Here is a 21,004-nt window from a genome sequence, read left to right on the forward strand (position 1 = left end):
AAGCTGATTTTAAGGAAGGATCTCAACAAAAGTGTTGCAAAAAGAATGACATGGTTTTCCAACCACGTATTTAAATTCTTACATTATCAATTGAATAAAGGCAACAAAACCCAGTTACTTGGAAAACCCTTCTAGCACAGAACATATTTCAAAGGCAGTTCAGCTCACATTTCAAACAGCTATAGTTCTCATGAGGTTTATTGCCTGTCAAAATTAATGGTTAAGCTTTTCAAGTCAGCATTGGACTTCCTGCACTTCCTGATGTTATAGACATGCTGCTATTGTGTAGACTAGTTAGTTGTTGTTGTTTTATAAACTAAGAGTTGGTAAAAACTTAGAATGTTTAGTTTTGCAAATATTGCTCCTCCTGGCTTATACATTTTGCATAATGTGTTAAAAGCACAAGGAGTTGATAGTCTCGTACAGATGCAACTTGACAATGTATTGACTAAGTTAACAAAGTAAAATTTAAAAGCAAGTCACATAAAGCAACAATCACTACTGCAATCACACATGTATGCTGTAAGTCATCACCTTCCCTACCCCCACCCACCACACACGTAACTTGCCCCACACATTCTCTCAGAAACACAAAATGAACTACGAGATTTACTAAATTACAGCCACAACAGCAGCTAACTGCAGCAGCCACAGGATTTCTTTCGAGTGAAGCACTGACCCTTTGCATTTAAAACATTGAACGCTCTGAGCATTTTAGATAGTTTCAGTCATTCAGACTCAAGTTCAGTACGAGACGCTTTTGCAGCTTACATGAATGCCATCATCTGCAACAAGACAACATTCTCATTACTCGTTACAAAATTCACAACAATCCACACATCACCCCAGTGGTTTATTATTTTTGGTGTTACTTTTTAAACTTCTGCCCCACATTGGCAAGTTGCTAAAAAGGACAAAAAAAAAAAGAAAAAAGGGAAAAAAAAAACCCACATTGCCTCCATACCTACAAAAAAATCCTTGGCTTCTCCAGTTAGCAAAAATACAAACCATGGTATCCGCAGTGTTGGTTTGCGGGAGGGGGGAATCATAGGATAGAAAACACAGTTTCTGTAAGTCTCTAAAGCACAACCCTGTTGTTCCTACTTCAAAGTTATGAGATTTACTGAATGAAGACTGGACAAGTCATTCATGCTTTTCTCCTGCATTCAGAAAGGCACTGATAGATTACAGTGTTAAGTATTTATCTCCCAGTTCTTAAAGAACAAAGCCTAATGTGCAGAAAGCTGAAGTCTCTGAATAGCAGAAGTAGTTGTAGACACTGCGATGCTAAGAAGATAGTAATAGTGGTAGGGCTACAGTTACGAATGAAAATAACTGCAATTAAGATGCAAAAAAGCAGTGGTACTACTAAGACAAGCACATGCACATCCATTCTTGATTTGACAACACAATCTAGTCTAGTTCAAATAGCCAAGAATTTTAACAGTATTTTTTGGGGGGGAAAAAAAAAAAAATCTTCAACAGGACAGCTGTGTCCTCATCTATAAAATAAGCAAGAAGAGAAAGATAAATACACATCTGAATCCATTAACTGAAGAGGAAACTCAAGTTGTTGTTTTAGAGCTACAGACCCTCAAAAAGGATAGTTTTCCATCTCATGTTACTTTTAAATCATCTGTTCTACTCTGCAGTTTTTATAGTTGAGTTCGAGAAAAAAGCTCCTCCTCACACGGATCAGCCCATTCACTTCCACCTTCTGAAGCTGTGTCTTCAGAGCTGGAGCTATCACTGGAGTAGATCTTCTTCCTGAAGCCATTTGGTTTTGCCTCAGCATTTATATCATCTGCACATCTTGCTTCATAAACAGAAGACACCTAAGGATTTAAACTGAAAGTGTTGATGGGGAACAAGAAAGAACATGCTAGCTTTTCTCTGAGCTGGGAGGGTATATAGCTTTGTAGTTGTTCAAGAGAGATGTCACGATTACAGGGCAAGTCCTCCTCTTTCCTGACTTAGTCCACTATGTAGAAAGGACTGCAGAACAGCAGGAAAAAAAGGTGAAGCTTTTATTATTTTCCCCTATTCCTTAATTTTAGGATTTGTACAAAACAGCGAGAAAATCAAAAGCGAACTCAGTGAGAATGCATCATTATCACAGGTCACGATGTTAGAAGGTTACTGTAAAAGTTATCTCCAAACTTTGGTAGTAAGTATTAAACACCAAGAAAACACAGCACAGATCTGACTAAACTTCAAGCAAAACCAATATATTTTCAGCTGAATCAGTAAAGCAATAGGAAGCGTGGCACAGTGTACATTTAAGTGCTATCATCACTAAAAGTTTAAAAGTATACCAGTAAGTGCATGTGTACACAAAGATCTTCCCTACAGCAAAAAATCAGGTTTTTGTTCATAAGCAGGACAGAATTCAGCATACATTATGTTTACGCCTTTACTGCTCCTTTCTGCCTTCACAGTGCACATCAGCCCACTCTACGCTTACTGAAATTAGAAGCTGAGGAAAGAAAGACTCATGTTTAACACAGAGGACAAGCAAAAGCCAAGTCTTACCAAAGGAAACTGAGGTTGCTTAACTACTAGAAGTACAACTGTTTTTACAAAGGGTTGTACTACCCAAAGTACTGAGGAGCTTTCAGAAGACCTCTTAAGACAGAGGAGATTAAAAAAGAGAGTAAGGAAGGAAAAGCTTTTGAAGATTTTTGTAGGAATTTCATTTGAGGCCAGACTGAAAACTGTGATGAAAAGAAAGAGGTGGTAGCACACCCTTACAAGATAAACAAACTCCTCCCCCAAACCAATGACAAACTTACCATATTAAAATCTAAAAGATGTTCATCATCATTGGATATTTCCTTTACATCTGCAAATTCTCCTACACCATTCTCTCCCTTGGCATTTGTGTAACACTCTGACATTGTGTTTGTGGGGGTGTTTCAGAGGAAAAAGGAAGAAAAAACAGAATTGAGGAACACTGTTATTTACATTTAGCTAAAATGAAAGCATCTAGACAAGTATTCTTAAAATTTACACTCTAAGCCATGTAAACTCTGTGCTTGTGGGGGATTTTATAGTTTGACATCCTTAAGGAGAGAAGCATAACATCTTACAGAAGCTCCATCAAATCTTACCTGAATAAGCAAATAATAATAAAATTTTAAAAAGAAGCTACTTAGTTAATGAAAACATCTAAAATAGTAAGGTACAAAGAGCCAGAATTACTCTTTTATTACAAATGGTTCAGTACGTTTTTCAACTCTGATACTGCATGGTGTTCCAGGTCATTTCTATTTCTATACCCACACGAAATATACTGCAACAGCAGCTTCACCCTGACTGAAGCTCAAAAAAAAAAAAAAGTTGACATGAATGGCTGTGGTTTCTACTTACCAGAGCAAATTTCCATATATAATATCAACATTTATCACACAGATATATATGGATCACATGCATCAATATTCATATAGAAAAAATACCCATGCAGAAAACTGAATAAAGGTAAAGATTTGTGAAAGAATAACATTAGCTCTCATGACATAGCTCTGGTTTTGCCAAACTTCACCTAAAAGAGGAAATTCTGGAACTATTCTACTTCACAGAAATTCTGCCAGCATATCAAGCAGGTTCTGGACTTCATCGTGTTTTATACCATGTATTCTGTCTTCCTCTGACAAAGTAAGGCGGTGAAACCCTTGCATAGTTATGCAGGTTCACCAGCAGATGTCAGCAAAAAGATGACAAAATTCACTCTCAGGAATTCACGGATTACTCCGTGTAAAGTATGTACTCAAAAGTGCGAGTCACTGCATTTGCTATTAGACCAATAATACCTCTGCAATTGTCACCACGAAAAAAAAAAAAAACCCACAACTTTACAAAAGGACACTAAATATCTTTAGTTTGTAAATACTGATTATTTTTCTAACATGGGAGGTTCTGTGACCAGTCCTGTAGGCAAATCAAAGTCCTGTAGGCATCAATCTATTCTCTCTCACTGTGCAAACACACTTCTGTAGCCGGGAGTGAAGTAAATTTAAGATGTTCTTGAAAGTAACCCAAACTGTCCTAAACACCAAAGTAAGGGCATTTAGGCACCAAGAACACAGTTTAGTTGGTTACACTTTAAGGTGCACTCCAAAAACAGTTCAGTAATGATTACTGGCTAATCCACTTCCAGATTGTTAAAGGAAACAGGTCTCTGATCAAAAGTTTATTGCGCTGAGCCTCTGCCAACAGAAAGCATCAGCCAGCCTGTAAATTCGGTATACACAACGTTCTTATTTAGCTTCCTGCCTTCTCCCCAGAAAAGGTAAATTGGTATGCAGGCAAAAAAAAAAGCTGCCTGGATTCTTGCCTGCCCACTGCTAACCTGGGCTGGGGCCAGCTGTCAGATGCTACGAATTCTTGGGAGGCAAGAGAGAGTGCTGGAAGCACACCTGCTTCCGCTTGCCAGCAGCCTGCCCACCAAGCCTGGACTTGCTCTCTGTGCGGGACAGAAAAATTCCCAGATTGTCACTGTGAAAGGAGTGGCCAAGAGGCAAATCCCTCTCCTTCCCATCTTGAGAGAAATTCCACACATTCACTGAATAACTGGCATGTTACTTATGTGAACCCATAAAAGGTAATTATCATGTTTTCACATTCTTATAAAGCTGGCTACCTAGTAAGTATTATTCAGGTCGAAACATACTAAAAAAAGTAACAAAATATTTTCAGAGTCAGAGATTAATATTCTATTTACTTAATTCCAGGCTCTGGAATTGCAGGCTCTGGAATTAAGTAAATTTGCATAAATATTAAGGCTATTTTAAAAGTACTTTCATTTTAAAACTATTTAGAAGCATGCTAGAGATTTATTACAAATTCAACTGAAGCATCCCGGTTCTCTCTCAGATTAGAGAATTTATTATGGAAGTTTAATGTGTTTTTTCCTTCTTTTGAAATACAGATGGTAGTTCAAATCCATCTGCAACAATTCCAATCCATAAGAAAGAGCATTTCATTCTAACAGAGGTGCAACAGCAAGTTAGTTTGAATAGGCACAGCTTCTTACCTTCACACTGTGATGCAGGAAAAAGGGGAGAATAGAGCGCCTTTTCCCACCAGCATTGCTTTTCCTGGCTGCCACTCATTCTCTGCAGATTAGTATTCAATATAGGAAAGCGTTTAGACAATGATCACACTTCATTATGCCATAAATAATATACTTACATGTAAAGGAGGAAACTGGTGTTACAACCAATTTTTTATAGGTCAGGCTGTTTAATTTCTAATACTAATGGGAAAGGACTGTCAAACTACAATAGAACATCCAATATCTGAACTCTTATAATCAATATGAACTCCACAGAGGCTCATACTTTGTTGATACAGAGTTGCGCAAATCCAGAACAAAAAGATGAATTCCACCCCTACACTGTATAATCTAAGTACAAAACAAGAGAGAACAGATAGCTACCCAAGAGATGAAAATACCATGAAACAATATTAGTCAATATGACAAGTAGTTCAGTGTAAAACAAAACAGAAAAGAAGGCAAACAAAAAGTGGCAAAATTTAATGTTTAAAGCAGTACCGTTACCTTCAATGGGATAATGTAAAATTAAACTAGAGAATTTATGTGCCAAAATGAGGTAAAAATGGTTATGAGGATAATTAAAGATTTGTCTTTATACTAAAAATAATCTCCATCTACTCACTAAAAAATACCTAAATACTACCCCCACACACATTTTAATGCTAAATTAAGTTTACCAGAGCCCTACCCTCATGAAATTAATGGACGTGGCTAAAATAGCAAAGGCTTGTCACAACAGTCATGTCCCTAGTTTTATAACTGCATCTGGGTAACCCCATTAACCTTCAAAAGGTAATGCCAGAATGATTCAAGAACAAACTATCATGCAACTAGCTACTAAAAACCAGTAACAAATGAACTTCAACACTGAGTTTCTGCCCAGCTTCCTCCTCTGTAAATCTGAGAACATTTAAGCAGGGAAAATTAATGAACCTCCTTTTGTTCCTCCTTAAGCTATTGTAGACCTACCAGCCTACAGAACCTATACTCACAAATGCTTATTACTCAATAAACAGAAGTCCCCCTCAAACCGAATAAGCAACTCAAGAGCACTCTATTCAGAACTGTGTGCCAGATTAAGTTTTTTCACTGTGAAATTCTGCTGTAATAAGTATTGAAATTACCTGTGCTGCTTTCCTCTCATAACACTGAGGAACAGTCCTTTTGGAACCACCCTCCAAAAGGTCAAACCCCAACTCCAGAAAAGGGAGTTCTTAGAAAGTTAAACCGTAGTTTTTAAAAAAAGAAAAGAGAAAGAAAGAAAAAACCCCACAAAGTGAGCTAAAGGGTATTTGCAGCAGGACTTAGTAAGAAATATGTATATTTACAAATACATTCCCATCACAGAAGCCTCATTCTGCTGCTGACTACGGATAGAGGCATCTAAACTCCCCAGGCACAATGCTTTATTAGCTGGAAAGTTTCCCACGTCTCTGGTGTCACACCTGCGCTCGTATCCGCACACATGATAAACTGGGTGAACCACAGCGGGTCACAAGCAAAGCCAGCTTAAGGCTGGCAGCAGGGTATGACAAGCTACGGCGGCGTCGCTTCCTGGGCTACACTCCCCATCACAGCCTACGGCCCCCACTTGAGATGTTTACTATAATTGCAGTCTTTCATTATGAAAATTTCTGTAAGTTAAAGAAATACTCCCTCTTAATAAATATGAAATACCAACTCCAGAATAGTACCATGACTGCCTTCCTCTGTTGGCATTCTTTCCCTTTTAAAACAGCATTTTCAATTTATGCCTCCTCTTTCTCTCTTACACATACTCACATACAGTTTTCAGTATTCTATGAAAAGTTTTATTAATTTTTCCAGCTACCCGTCTAAATAGCTATTATTCTCAATGGTACTGGTATTAGAAATTGCAAGTGAAAGTCTTTCCTCTCTGAAACTATCCATATTTATTTTACGTTATTCTTAAGCAGAGCTCAAAGACAACAAGGCAAACCCAACTGCAGCGCTGTTGCGCTCCCAGTCTTGCTGCAGGTCTGAGAGAAGGCTGATGGGTTTCCTTTCTTGTTCTACAGCTGGACATATGACAACTCAGGCTTCTCTTAGAGCCTCTGGTTGAGGCGATGTAAAATCACTTGAGAACTTCAGCATTCACAAGCACAAACACTACTGTAATGTTATAGTTTTGCAAGAGTCTCCTGCCCCAGGTCCTGCCTGATTTCAACCACAGCTGTCTGAATTTTCAATAGATTTGGGTCAAAATTGCGCAGTTACATACAGAAACTAAAACTCCAATTCTAATTCTGTCCCCCTAATACCTCTCCCATACCAACAGTTAAGCCAACAGCAGAAAAAAATAACTTTCATGTTTGCTACTGTTTGTATAAGAGTTTGAAAGAGCAGAATAGTTTCAAAACTTTAAATAGCATTTATGTCTTTCATTGGCATCTAGCTGACATTTGTTCCTTCCAAAATCATTTTGTGTCTTTTTCTCAAATGAACCTTAAGAACTTCATATAAACGTCTGTCCACTTAGGTTTTTCATCCAAAATTTCAAATGAAACCTCTGGTATACAGAGAACAACCATTCTTTGCCAATATCAGTACAAATACTTTCTAAAGGAATAAAAGCAAGTATTGGGGTTTTTTTCAATTTAAAAAAAAAATCTAGCGCTGCTTCAAAGATCAAATTACAGTGAAACAACTCAGTAACCTAGCTGGAGTAAAGTGGTCAACATGAAGGAGAGATTTTGTGAGCTTAAGTTGATAATGACCATTTTAAACAGCGTATTTGATCTCCAGCATCACAACGGAAAAGCAATTCAGCGTTTTAAGGATACAATTGAATAAAAGGGAAAACAAGCAGAGAAGTGAAAGACTGTTTCCTGCACCATGAATGCTGTTTCCTACAGCCGATGAGATTTTTCCTCACCTTTTCTGCTCACACACATATTTGAAATAAAGCAGCCAAGGAAGATTACTGTTCTACACAGTTTTATTGTATTGCTGCTTTCTTTGCCAGACTGCTATGGAAAGCAATACATAATTCATTAGCTGATGAAGCTGTACTGAGAGTGTGCAGCAGAATATCATACTATATTGATCTGGGGAAAAGGACAAGCTACTTCGGAGGGCACACCTGAGACTGCAGAGCTGAGCCTACCAGAACGAGCACCTTGGAGGAGCATTTTACTCTTTTGCTCGTTTTGATTGTGTGAACTGTTCCATACTCACTACAGCAAGGGACGTGTCCAACACCACAGTTTTCAACTGTGCCCAGAAGGCAGCCTGATAAACAGCACATTTGAGTGGTACTGTTGGTTTGCTGACATAAGAGAAAATTTAACTGTGGTTTCTGTATGGTAGGATACTAAGCCAACTTTTAGGACTATCTTTCACAGGGGCATTTAGGCAGGTAAGGAGACAACAACTACAAAAGTTGGGAAAGACTAGGTCTAGAAGCATGAAAGCAGAATTCAAGAAAAAAGACCCAATTGTATGATAAAATGATAAACCTGGTACTGTCACATCTGCAATATTATGTTTTATTACCCGAATGATAAATCCACAGATGGAAAAGCCAAGGTAGAAAAAATCTGGAGGGGCAGGGGGGTGAGGTTCCTTTACCCTCTCCTTATGTATACAGATGTATTAGAAGGGAAGTTCATGTTGATAAATTAAAAAACCCCACAAACCCCAAAATATTTTATTTATACTTTAACATATATAAATATTAAAAAAAAATTTTCTCCTCGGGTAAGAGCTTAATTGCTCATTCAAGTAGTTCATTAGGAATTTATTCTTTCTTCTTGGCAGAAAAGAATAGTTTTATCTTGCAATCTCAAATAAATTTCTTGGAGAGCATTTATGAATATGCAACACATTTTTGTATAGGATGTGCCTAACAACTTCAATCTTATCAATGATCTGCATAGGGGGAAATATTAGTTTGAATTTGAATTAATTTGAAAACACCAGCATTGAATATTTCTACTCTTTGAGAATGCATGCTGACAAGGATCGATGCAGTGACAAAAGTTTTGCAGAATCTGAACAGAATAAGCACTTAAGCCTCATTATGATCTGAGTATTATCTGAAGTGTTACAACTGACAGCTTCATAACCAACCACAGAAAAAATAAAAGTCATGTTAATCTGCAAGTACAAATTTCCTTGAACCTGCTCTGCAATCCCTGACTGTCAGAAAGAAACACATGAATAACTTAGAAGTCAAAGCAGCATTGAGTCCCACTCCAAGATCAGATCCTAATTTTAGTTCATCAGCTACCCAGGGAAGCTACATCTGGCTTAAGCAGCTGATCACAAATGAACAAAGGGAGTCTAGACTAGACTTTATGTGTAAGAAATCAGGTGTAAGAAATCTGGAAAGGAGGGCAAGAGACCAGCACAGCTGAGTCAAGAGCTGCCGGTCAAATTAAAGGGCAAGAAAGAGATGCAGAGGCAGTGGAAGCAGGGACAGCTATCCTGGGAAGATTATAGGGACAGTGCCCGGTTGCATAGGGATGAGGTCAGGAAGGTCAAGGCACAAGCCAAGGCTGGAGCGAAGTTGGCAAGGGATGCAAAGAACTGTAAGAAGGGCTTCTACAGGTATGTCAGCCAGAAAAGGAAGGTCAAAGAAAGCATACCCCCCAAAGAGCAAGACTGGCAAACTGGTAACAATGGATGAGCTGAAGGCTGAGGTACTCAACAACTTCTTTGCCTCAGTCTTCACTGGCAACATCTCTCCCCACACCTCTCAAGTGGATGGACCACAAGGCAAGGAATGGGAGAGAAAAGTCCCTCCCACTGTTAAGATCAGTTTCATGACCACCTGAGGAACCTGAACACACAGCAGTCTATGGGATCTGATGAGATGCATCCCAGAGTCCTGAGGGAATTGGCTGATGTAGTTGCCAAGACACTCTCTGTGATATTTGAAAAGTCATGGCAGTCAGGCGAAGTCCCTGGTGACTGGAAAAAGGGAAACGTTGTACCCATCTTTAAAAAGAGTAGAAAGGAGGACCCTGGGAACTACTGACCTCTCAGCCTCACCTCTGTGCCTGGGAAGACCATGGAACAGATCCTCCCAGAAGCTATGCTAAGGCACATGGAGGACAAGGAGGTGATTCAACAAAACCAACATGGCTTCACCAAGGGCAAGTCCTGCCTGACCAACCTAGTGGCCTTCTATGATGGAGTGACTACATCAGTGGACAAGGGAAAAGCTGCAGATGTTGTCTATCTGTACTTCTATAAGGCCTTTGACACGGTCCCCCACAACATTCTTTTCTCTAAACTGGAGAGATATGGATTTGATGGGTGGACTGTGCAGTGGATGAGGAATTGGTTGGATGATCACATCCAGAGTGTAGTGGTCAATGGCTCAATGCCCAGATGGAGATCAGTGACAAGCAGTGTCCCTCAGAGGCCCATATCAGGACCAGTACTGTTCAGTATCTTCATCAATGACCTAGACAGTGGGATCAAGTGCACCCTCAGCAGCTTTGCAGATGACACCAAGCTGAGTGGTGCAGTTGACATGCCTGAGGGACAGGATGCCATCCTGAGGGAACTGGACAAGCTCAAGAAGTAGGGCCGTGTGAACCTCATGAGATTCAACAAGGCCAAGTGCAGGGTCCTGCACCCGCATCGGGGCAACCCTCAGCATCAATACAGGCTGGGGGACGAAGAGATTGTGAGAAGCCCTGCTGAGAAGGACTTCGGGGTACTGGTGGATGAAAAGCTGGACATGAGCCAACAACATGTGCTTGCAGCCCAGAAGGCAAACAGTACCCTGGGCTGCTATCAAAGGAAGCCTGGCCAGCAGGTTGAGGGAGGTGATTCTGTCCCTCTACTCCGCTCTGGTGAGACGCCACCTGGAGTACTGCGTCCAACTCTGGAGCCCTCAGCACAGGAAAGACATGGACCTGTTGGAGCGGGTCCAGAGGAGGGCCACAAAAACGATCAGAGGGCTGGAGCACCTCTCCTGTGAGGACAGGCTGAGAGAGTTGGGGTTGTTCAGTCTGGAGAAGAAAAGGCTCCAGGGAGACCTTAACGAGGCCTTTCAGTACTTAAAGGGGGTCTACAGGAAAGATGGGGACAAACTTTTTAGCAGGGCCTGTTGCAATAGGACAAGGGGTAATGGTTTTAAACTAAAAGAGGGTAGATTTAGACTAGATTTAAGGAAGAATTTTTTTACAATGAGGGTGGTGAAACACTGGAGCAGGTTGCCCAGAGAGGTGGTAGATGCCCCATTCCTGGAAACATTCAAGGTCAGGTTGGACAGGGCTCTGAGCAACCTGATCTACTTGATGTTCCTGCCCACTGCAGGGGGGTTGGACTAGATGACCTTTAAAGGTTCCTTCCAACACAAACCATTCTATGATTCTATGATTTATATTCTTAAAAGCTATTTGGCAGCCACCTAATTCTCAAATTTCACTGAAAATATATGTGTAAGGGACCCTATGAGATCATCTAGTCTCTATTCTTGCACAAAGCTGGAATCAAAATGCACTATTCCTACAATCTAAATCTCTTCAAGAAAGAGTTTCCATTGGTTCCCTAAAAATAATTGAGCTTTACTCAATTATAATTATAATACTGAGTCTTACTAAGTTAATTTTCTGGTTAGAATTCTTTTTCTTCAATTTCCCTTTCTGTGATTTAAGGTCATCATGTCCACTTCATGTTTACCAGAGCCTACAGGACAAGCACACCTTTCTCCTCATCTCCTCTAACTATGAATACGGCTTCTGCAAAACTGCTGGGTTCATCTTCAAGCTTCTCTGTCTCTCTCTCTTTTTATCTTAAAAAACAAAACAAAACAAAACAACAACAACAACAACAAAAAACCCCAAGCAACCCCAGTTCCCTCACTTTGATTTCAAAAGTAGTGATCTTTGTGTTGGTATCGCCAGGACATCTTTCTTGATACAAGGTAATGGAAGCCAAGCCTGGTACTCCAGCAGAAGGCTTTATACTTCCCCTGTTACAGAATGGTTTTCCTATTTATATATCACAATGTTGCTGTCTTGCAGTGTGTCATTGCTGATTTATGCTCAGCTTATCTGCTTGAAGACGCTTTTCTGTTTCACATCATTTCCTCACCTGTCACTCCTCACACTGTGTTTCTGAAGAGGATTATTATTTTCTTTAGAAGTTTGTATTTGTCCCAGCTGGATTGCATTTTATTTTTCTGACCGCTTCTCCAGCTGAACCACCTTTTGATTCTAATCCAGTCTTCCAGTGTAACTGCAGACTTTCCCAGTTTGATATCATCAGGGATTTTCATAACCATGTATTTTACACACCAGACCAGAAAAATTAATCATCTCCCTTGTCCTCTAGTAAGCCACTGACTGTTATTTTGAGAGTGCAATCTTTTTGCCAAACCAATACTTAGAAACTTTCTCAGTTTCTTGTGCATCCATGCCATTTACAGTTTAAAGCATTTCTTTATGGAATTTAAGAGTCACTAGTAATACCCCAAGTTCCATTTTTGCCTTTAAAAAGATGGAAATGTGTTTGCCTTTTATATATTTTCTACCTTTTATGCGTTCTCAAACAAGTATTCTACTAGGCTTTTTTTCAAATTAGTTGCTGCTCCTCATGATATTCAGCTGAATATTCCTACAACTAGCTGAAACATCGTAATTTATCTGTATTACTCCTTTGCTTAATTGTCTTTTCACCAACAATTCAAACAATGACAAAAACTAGAATAAACAATACCTTTTTGCCATTATCTTCTCATAGCTTTCCAAGCTTGTCAGTTCTGTCTCTCAGAAATATCCTTCATTCATTCTTCTGTTTCTGATTTACTTCTAGGACTTTCAGGTGTAACAAATCTTTGTTTTATTGGCTTAGTTTAAACTTTGGGCTTTCCTCATGATTTTTATACTGTCATTGTAAACTCTATTTTTACCCCTCTGAATTTTGTCTCCCTCTTACCACTACCTAGGTTTATTATCTTCTATACTATTGACCTCAGAACCACTGTATGAGGCACTCCCCTTCCTTTCTTGCCAGCCCTTCCTAAATAAGTTACACACTTACATGGCATTATTCCAGGAAAGCAAAGTACCTCACCAAATCTAATAGGCCAACGAAGTCATGAGATCCACAAACACTTAAGGTTTTTTTCCCGTAAAACTTCCTCATCCCCAATGTATTGTTCTAGGCATGTTCAGACCTCAAAAGTTTGGTACTGATCCCAACAAACCCCACAAATCTCTTTACCTATGTCAAGGACTCAATAGTATAAGCATTCTTTGGGCACACCTACTAGATCAGAGCCTATATCCAATAAGAGATTCAGCTTTGTTGTATTCAGAGACCATTAACTGGACCAGATTGTGTACCCACCCATGACTCCACAGCTAAATGATAACAGCATTTACTTGGAAGAAAAAGGACTGTATTTCAGGGGGTATTTGGGGGTAGATGGTGGCGGTGGTGTTTGGGGTGTGTTTTTTTGTTGTTTTGTTTTTTAAATCTTAAAGCTAGGTATATAATTATCATTCACTTTTGAAGAACTTCTGTGGGAGCTATCAGCAAATTCCTGCTGCAAAATACGCTATAATTCTAAAAGAAGTACTCTAATATAGAAGGTTAAAAGGGAGGAAATTGAACTAGATTCTCCTACAGTTTTACAGATAAGAGGTATTCAAAGATGTATGATTGCACAGCATGTATATAATTCAAGTTTATGTGACACAAACCAGAATGTTTTACTATTACACTGTGGTCTACATTAGTATTTTCACATCCATTATTTATGCAAAAATAGCAGGGTACCTCAGAACACAATTCAAACTTTATATTAAATAACAGTGAGTTAAACAATAACTTTAACTTTTATCGTAAGTCAATAAAAGGAAGCACAGAAGTTTAATTTAAAAAAAAAATCCTTTACAAATACTGATCTATACTAATCAGCCAATTCCATAGCCTCTGCTCAAGCTAAAACTCATTTTCCCATGCATGTATGTGTGAGGTGTCCAGGAAGAATGCTTCTCTTAAACCATTCTAATTCTAGGTATTTTACATTGATTTTGTTTAATGCTTATGAAAATAAATATTACTCTTAAAAAGAAAAAAGTTTGCACATAGAAGACATACTTGCATCATATTTGCACCCCTTCCTGTACATGATACAGTCATCATCTTTACTGATTAAAGTTTACTTCACATTAGATTTTTTTTAATGCTTAAAAATCCTCTTCTTTCACAGATAGACTTAACTGCAATAATAAATTTAGACACATGCTCTCAAGCCAAAAAGCCTATTATCTTCAGATGCACACTAACCATTCTTAGAAAAACCCAGAGTCTGCATGCATCCTCTTGAGACAAGCTAGATACAGGAGGGCTAGTTAATCTAGTCTTTCTGAGTTTAGGTTGTTATCAGGCTCCTCAAGCCCCCTAGGAAGAGCTTAATTGCAAACTAACTTGTTGGAGTTGAGATTGCCGAGACTGTTGTTGGCCCTCTGTCCTTCTTGGTGGCTTGTAATTTTGAAGCTATGAAAATGCCTACAAAATCATGCAACCTGAGCAAAGGAAGCAGTTAGTTTTCCTCTTGTACTAAGGAACTTGAAGAAAATAAAATACCAGAGCTTTTTGAGCCCTACTCAGTACCAAAGTTTTTTTTCAAGCCTCATAGCTACCACAAACTCTAAACTTATCTTATACCAGACACTTACTACTTTCTTGAGTGGGTAAGTAGTTGAAGCAAAGATGAGCACAAGCATCCTCATGGAGCAGAAAAGAGGTCTGGAAAGGGCTGGAAGGAACTTTAGACTCTTGCTGTCACAAATAACTGTGTTATACCATTTTTTCATCCATTATGTCCTACTGCATGATGAAGTTAGATTCTGGTTACTCCTGGCAAAAGGTAATTCCAGAATCCATTCTGACTTACAGTCTAAGTTTATTAATTTTTTGGCGACTCTTTTTGCAAGGCCTGGCACACACCCATAAACTTCCCAGACTCCATAAAAGATTTTTGGACCCACTTCATCACCATTAACTTAACAGTTAAGCCTGGAAAAGTCACAAATTTGACTCTCATGTGCAAGCAGCAGACCTCAACTTACTGATATTGGGAAAAGAAGCTGCAATAGCAATTAATTTAAAGGAGGATGAGAGAAGAAACAAATGGGGAAGAAGGAAAATAAGGAACTCCGATTTTGTTCAACAAAAAGGTTAGCTTTACCAAGAAAAAGGTTAGCTTTCCCATACATGAATTAGTGTTTCAAACTTATAATTGAGGAGTCTACAATAGCACAACACAACTTGGGTGCAACTCTTCAGCTGCAAATGAAAAAAAAAAAAATCCTTCTTAATGTAGATACTACAACTGCTGAGTATGTGGAAGAGGAGGCTGAAGAAAACTTAAGTTGCATCTTACAACTATCCAGACAACACTTCTGGGCTGCCTGCACAACTAAATTATTTTAGACTAGAATAGAATAGACAATTTCAGTTGAAAGGAAGCTACAACTCCCATCTAGTCCAACTGCCTGACCAATTCAGGGCTGACCAAAAGTTAAAGCCTGTTGTTAAGGGCATTGTCCAAATCCCTCTTAAACACTGACAGGCTTGGGGCATCAACCACCTCTCTAGGAAGCCTGTTCCAGGGTTTGATCACCCTCTTGGTAAAGAAATACTTCCTGAAGTCCAGCCTAAACCTTCCCTGGCGCAGCTTGGAACCATTCCTACGTGTCCTGTCACTGGATACCAGAGAGAAGGGACCAGCACCTCCCTCAGGAAGCTGTAGAAAGCAATGAGGTCGCCCCTCAGCCTCCTTTTCTACAAACTAGACAAACCCAGCTGGTCCTCATAGGACACGCCTTCCAGCCCTGTTACCAGCTTTGTTGCCCTCCTTTGGACACATTTAAGGACCTTCATTTTGCTGGTCAAGTATTTCTTCTCAAGAGCAGAGGGAGCTCGCAGCAAGATGAATTTGGATATTTTTGGCTGGAAGGGATTTTTGCTCTTGATCATTACTTAACCAATGGCTACAATGACCTGAAAGAAAACTGTGAGCTTAACCCGTAGTTAATAGTTAGGCATCCCTACAGCACTGTGGTAGTGATGGATATTTTGCATCCACGTTTTATTTCTTTTTGTGCCTATGCTGACAAGAGAACATTTTAATTTCCAGACAATTAAGCCTTTCTACAAACCCTTCTTTCCTGAAGTTTACACCCAATAATTCAACTCCAGATTCTTCTACTTGGAAGTAACTAGAATTCATATTGCAAAGACTGACTTCAGATCATCCTCTTCAAAACTTTAAAATAGGTTTGAATCAAAATCAGTAATATCTCATTATTCAAACTTTATGCACATTTTAACATATTTTATCTAAATCAGATAATCTAAAAACCCAAGGTAAACAGATTTTAAAGGCACATGAGTGTACACATGCATGTATTTCGAAAGGTATGCAAGATGACGCTGTAATGCCTGAAGACGTTTAATTTTTTACAGAATCACAGAATGATTAAGGTTCAAAGGGAACTCTGGAGGTCATCATGTCCAACTCCCCCCATTCAAGCTGGCCCACCTAGAGTAGGCTGCCCAGGACCACGTCTAGATGTCTTCTGAGTATCTCCAAGGATGGAGGCTCTACCACCTTCCTGGACAACCTGTGTCAGCGCTAGGTCACCCTTACAGTAAAAAAGTTTTTCCTTATGTTCAGATGGAACCTCCAGTGTTTCTAAAAAACTGTATTTTTCTAAAGAACTATACCATTACAAACAATTAAATTGAACTGTCACATGACAAATTGCTCGTTATCAGCTGCCAGCTGCAAATTCTGTGATTTTATATATCCACATACCTCTTCGAGCTCTCCCGAAGAAACAGGATTATCCTCGTACGTGGGGAAATGGCACCCTGCTTTACAACTGCAAAACCTGCCAGTCTCCTCACGTGGCTCCACTATTCTGCAGTTTACTTTAGAGCTCTCCATCGCCCTCCCATCTAGAGATTCTTTCATACTGCATTCTAAACAGGGATCTTGGTTTCCTACTGGCAACATCCCAGCTGACTCTTCTTGGGAATCCAATGATGTTTGTGCACTCTTCTCCATTCCAGACTTTTTTAACCTGGGAAGGAATTTTCCAGATTCGAGCTCTGATTTTCCATAATAATGCCCTTCTTTTTCTGCATCTTCTTCCAGAGGTTTGAGATCTGCTTGTGGATCCTCAAATACATCTACTTGAGAAGGGACAGCAATACCTCCCTCATCTTTTTCTGACTCAAATTCTGACTCACTTCCACCACCTGGAGAAAGTTCAGATGCAGAAATTGGGCGAAAGTGAGTCCTTGGAGAAATCCGTATAGCCCTGTACTGCGTTCGATCAACACCACATATCCTGGGGTGTAAAACCTCACTGTCTGAGTCGGAGCACAGAATTGACTTAGGTTTAAAACTAGGGCTGAAAGATGCAATTCCTTCTGGCTCAAACGAACACTCTACATGAAGAACTTGTGAAAATGGGTTGTTCAGGTCAAAGGAAGAGAATGAGTATTCAAGCCCTGGTTCTTCAACTTGAAAGTTACCACAAGCTCCTAGTAAGTCTTCATGGAAGATAAAAGAAAAACCCTTATTTAATCCGTTATCTCCACTCTTTGATTGCTCATTCTGTTCAAATGATACAAATGGCCTCCATAATTGCCTATGACCAGGGGCAAAGCTGTTACCTGGAGTCATAAAAACATCCGTACCAGCTATTGTCACTACATCAGAAGCTGCACACTGTAATAAGCTCCCTTTTGAGTGACCAGGTGGCACCACTGCCCATTCTCCATCACTGTTAAATGTTTTGAGCTCGCCATACACACCACCAAGTATAAATGAGTTTTCTTTATCCTGGTTAGCATCCCAAGGTTTTGATGGTGTAGTATAGTCACCACCATCTACTTTCGATAAATCATTTGAGACAAAGGCTCTCTTCTCTAAATTCTCCTTTTGACCTTCCCAAAGATGATACTCTGATCTCTGCACTGCTTTATTGGGCTCCTGGAGGGTTTCAACTTTTGCTTCTGTATCCAAACAGCAGCAATAGTTATTTACATCAGTTGAAAACAATTCATCTTCTATTCCTTCTATTTCTACCATCGCTGCCGAATTTCTGTCTGTCATATTTGTCCAAATATCTTTAATAACCCCTGAGCTGTAGCCATCTCCATGTGGACTGCTTTCACTACACCCTTGTGTAGTTTCATAGTCTTTACTTTCTGCTTTTTGTTCTAGCTGAATACCACAGACAGATTCTAGCTTAGATTTTTTTTTGAAAATCAAAGTGGGCATTTCTCCCAAAGTTCTAGCTTGTTGCTGGCAGGTTTCTTCGGGCAAAAAATCTAGAATTTCTTCATCTACATAACTTGAAGACACTCTAGGAACTACATAATTAATATCTTCTGCATTAAATTGCGTGGATTCTTCATATGGAATATTTAAAGTCTCATTGTCTGAACGTGTTTCTTCCGAATGTGACCATGGACTACAGGTTCTTGTTGAAAGATTGGAACAGTGTTCATTTTCATCAAAGGCACTATTTTTGGTCCATATTAGCAATCTAGACTGTGTTTTCCCAAGAATATTAGCAGTGCTACTAGAATCTGCATTTTCGTTTCCCAAGTTGAGTGTTTCAAAAGAAAATGGTAAAACAGAGTTACTGCATTGCACTTCAAACACTGAAAAACAAGAGTTTATACCAGACCCTTCATTAATATCTGAAAAGAGCTCTTGATTGCCAGCAAGCATGTGTGAATTAAGCATTGTGCTGTCTAAGATGGGGGAGAATCTGATTGGAGAATCTCCTCCAAAACTTTCCCCATCTGCATCACCAGAACTAGAAGACGAACAGCACTCCCAAAATTGAGCTAAATTACTAAGGTCTTGCAAGAACCACCCTTCAGCACCAACAGAGCTGGTCGAATCTGTCCATATTGCACTTTCCCCTTGCAACTCCATTCCATCTAACACTATGCAACATTCTGCCTCAAAATCAGTTTTTTCTTTACTCTTTTGTCGAATCATATTTAAAATCCGACTCTCCCCTTGCATCGGATCTGAGGCACCAGGATCCAACATGGATTGATCAATATCCACTTCATAGAAGTGTGTTAGTTCTGACAGATGAACATCATCTAAATATTTGTCGTCCTCTGGTTGAGAACATATTGAGGTCCCAGCGAGGTCAATATCCTCATTTAGAACTGCAGGCATTTCTACAAAGTGACCATCGATGAAAGTACCTGCTGCGAGGTATGTTTTATGAATATTATTGTTGCTAATACAAAGACCATGCACTGATTCAGACAACTCTTCTACAGCCTCTGATGTTACACCACATATATCTTCTCTGTTGCGGTATGTAGTCTCCAGCTTGCTTTTTCTGCTAAGAGGAACAAAGTACTCTGTAATCGGCTCAGTATACCACAAGGGTTCTTCTTTATATTCCTTTTCATTTCTGCTGTCTAAATACAAATCTTTTCCATCGCTACCGCCAGCTTCTTTTCTTCCAATTTCTTTTAATGGCCTTTTACCTCTTTTGCACAGCTGTTTGATGGACCCGCTGCTACTGCTGCTACTGCTTCCACTGAGGACTTTTCTATCAGCCTTTTCACCAGATTTCACTGAAAGCCTGCTTTGCCCATTACGCCCTTTTTTATTTCGAACCTCTCTTGTTTTGTGTCTTACTTTAATACATTTCATTGATGCCTTGTATTCACCTTGATTACCACTAGAACTTGAGCCAGCCTCACTGGATCCAGATGACCAGGAGCGAGGACGCATCTTTCCCTCAGACTTATGTCGGACTTGCTTTTTGTACAAAACAGGCTTCTCTTCAACAGTGTTGTTACTAAACTTGTTTTCTTTCTCGTTTTTAATTTTCTTCTGCTGGGTTCTTTCCTGTACAGTGGCAGATACTTTATTACTTCTGTCTTTAGTTACTTCACCTTCACTATTGCAGTCTTTTGGAGATGTATCCGTGCTAGTTGGTGGAGCAGTGGATGAAGATGAGGAGCTAGAGTAAGAGCATACTTTGGATTTATTCCATACAGTCATAATTTCCTGCAGGCAAACTGGCTTTTCAGAAAGAGGAGGAAACGCTTCATAGTACCTGAAAATAAAACAAGAATGTGACATTCAGATCACAGAACTTCAGACAGGCATTAAGATTAGAAAGTATTACTAAAACCGCATCAAAATGCTACCATTCTAATTGCCACAAAACCTAGTTTGTTCTACATATGCACATGCCACTCATTGCGCTGATTATTTGAATGATAACACAGGGGAGATTAAGATAAGCTTTAGAAGTGTGTATATTAAAAGTATACTGCCAAGTAAAACAATCCCATTTTTAGGGCGCAGTAAACTTCACTGTAGACAGAAATTCTGAATGCTTAAAACAATGAGGCCCTGACTACAGATTTATAAGATAACATAGCAATTCACTACAGTCGTCTTAAACATGTTTGATTTAGAGTATAAATGAGGAAGTCCTGAATTTCAGGTTATTTTAATTCTCCTTTGTGAAATTAAATACTATCTGTTAAATTCTACATAGTCTGATCATGCAGCTATTAAGAAAAAGCTATAGCAATTGCAGAAATCATACATCGTCAACATGGTTTTGCAAAGACAGTCAACAAGCCCTGACTTCTAACAAAACAAAAAAAAATTGATTGCAAAAAAAGCATAGTTCTACAGTAGTTTAAGATGCTAGCAGCTTTGTCTAAGGGGGACAAGGCTAAAATATGGTTTTCTGCAATCTATAAAGTAGCATGTGTTTGACAGTAAAAAGATTTATACTAAATTGCATATATTTCAGTGAAAACCTATTAAAAAAAAAAATCTTCAGAAGTCAGTTAAGTGCACATTAGCACAATCAGTTCCTTGAAGTATCATCCATTTAGCAACACTGATACTAGACTGTTGCTAGCAATTGCTATTACTAA

The 21,004-nt window shown here is 39.2% G+C and overlaps 1 protein-coding gene across 1 annotated transcript in view; it reads right to left on the reverse strand.

Moving 5' to 3' along the window:
* Window positions 1–834: 834 nt before the first annotated feature.
* KIAA0232 overlaps window positions 835–21,004 on the reverse strand; it is a 70,514-nt gene continuing 50,344 nt past the window's right edge. The window contains exons 6-9 of the mRNA XM_082482813.1: window positions 16,869–20,163; window positions 5,033–5,114; window positions 2,793–2,890; window positions 835–1,835 (exon numbers count right to left, since the gene is read on the reverse strand). Of these exons, the coding sequence (XP_082338939.1) occupies window positions 1,656–1,835; window positions 2,793–2,890; window positions 5,033–5,114; window positions 16,869–20,163 (3,655 nt within the window). The 3' untranslated portion in view covers window positions 835–1,655. The remainder of the gene's footprint in view (window positions 1,836–2,792; window positions 2,891–5,032; window positions 5,115–16,868; window positions 20,164–21,004) is intronic.

Source organism: Vanellus vanellus (genome assembly GCF_965231255.1).
Source record: "Vanellus vanellus genome assembly, chromosome: 4".
In the NCBI taxonomy this organism is placed as follows: domain Eukaryota; kingdom Metazoa; phylum Chordata; class Aves; order Charadriiformes; family Charadriidae; genus Vanellus; species Vanellus vanellus.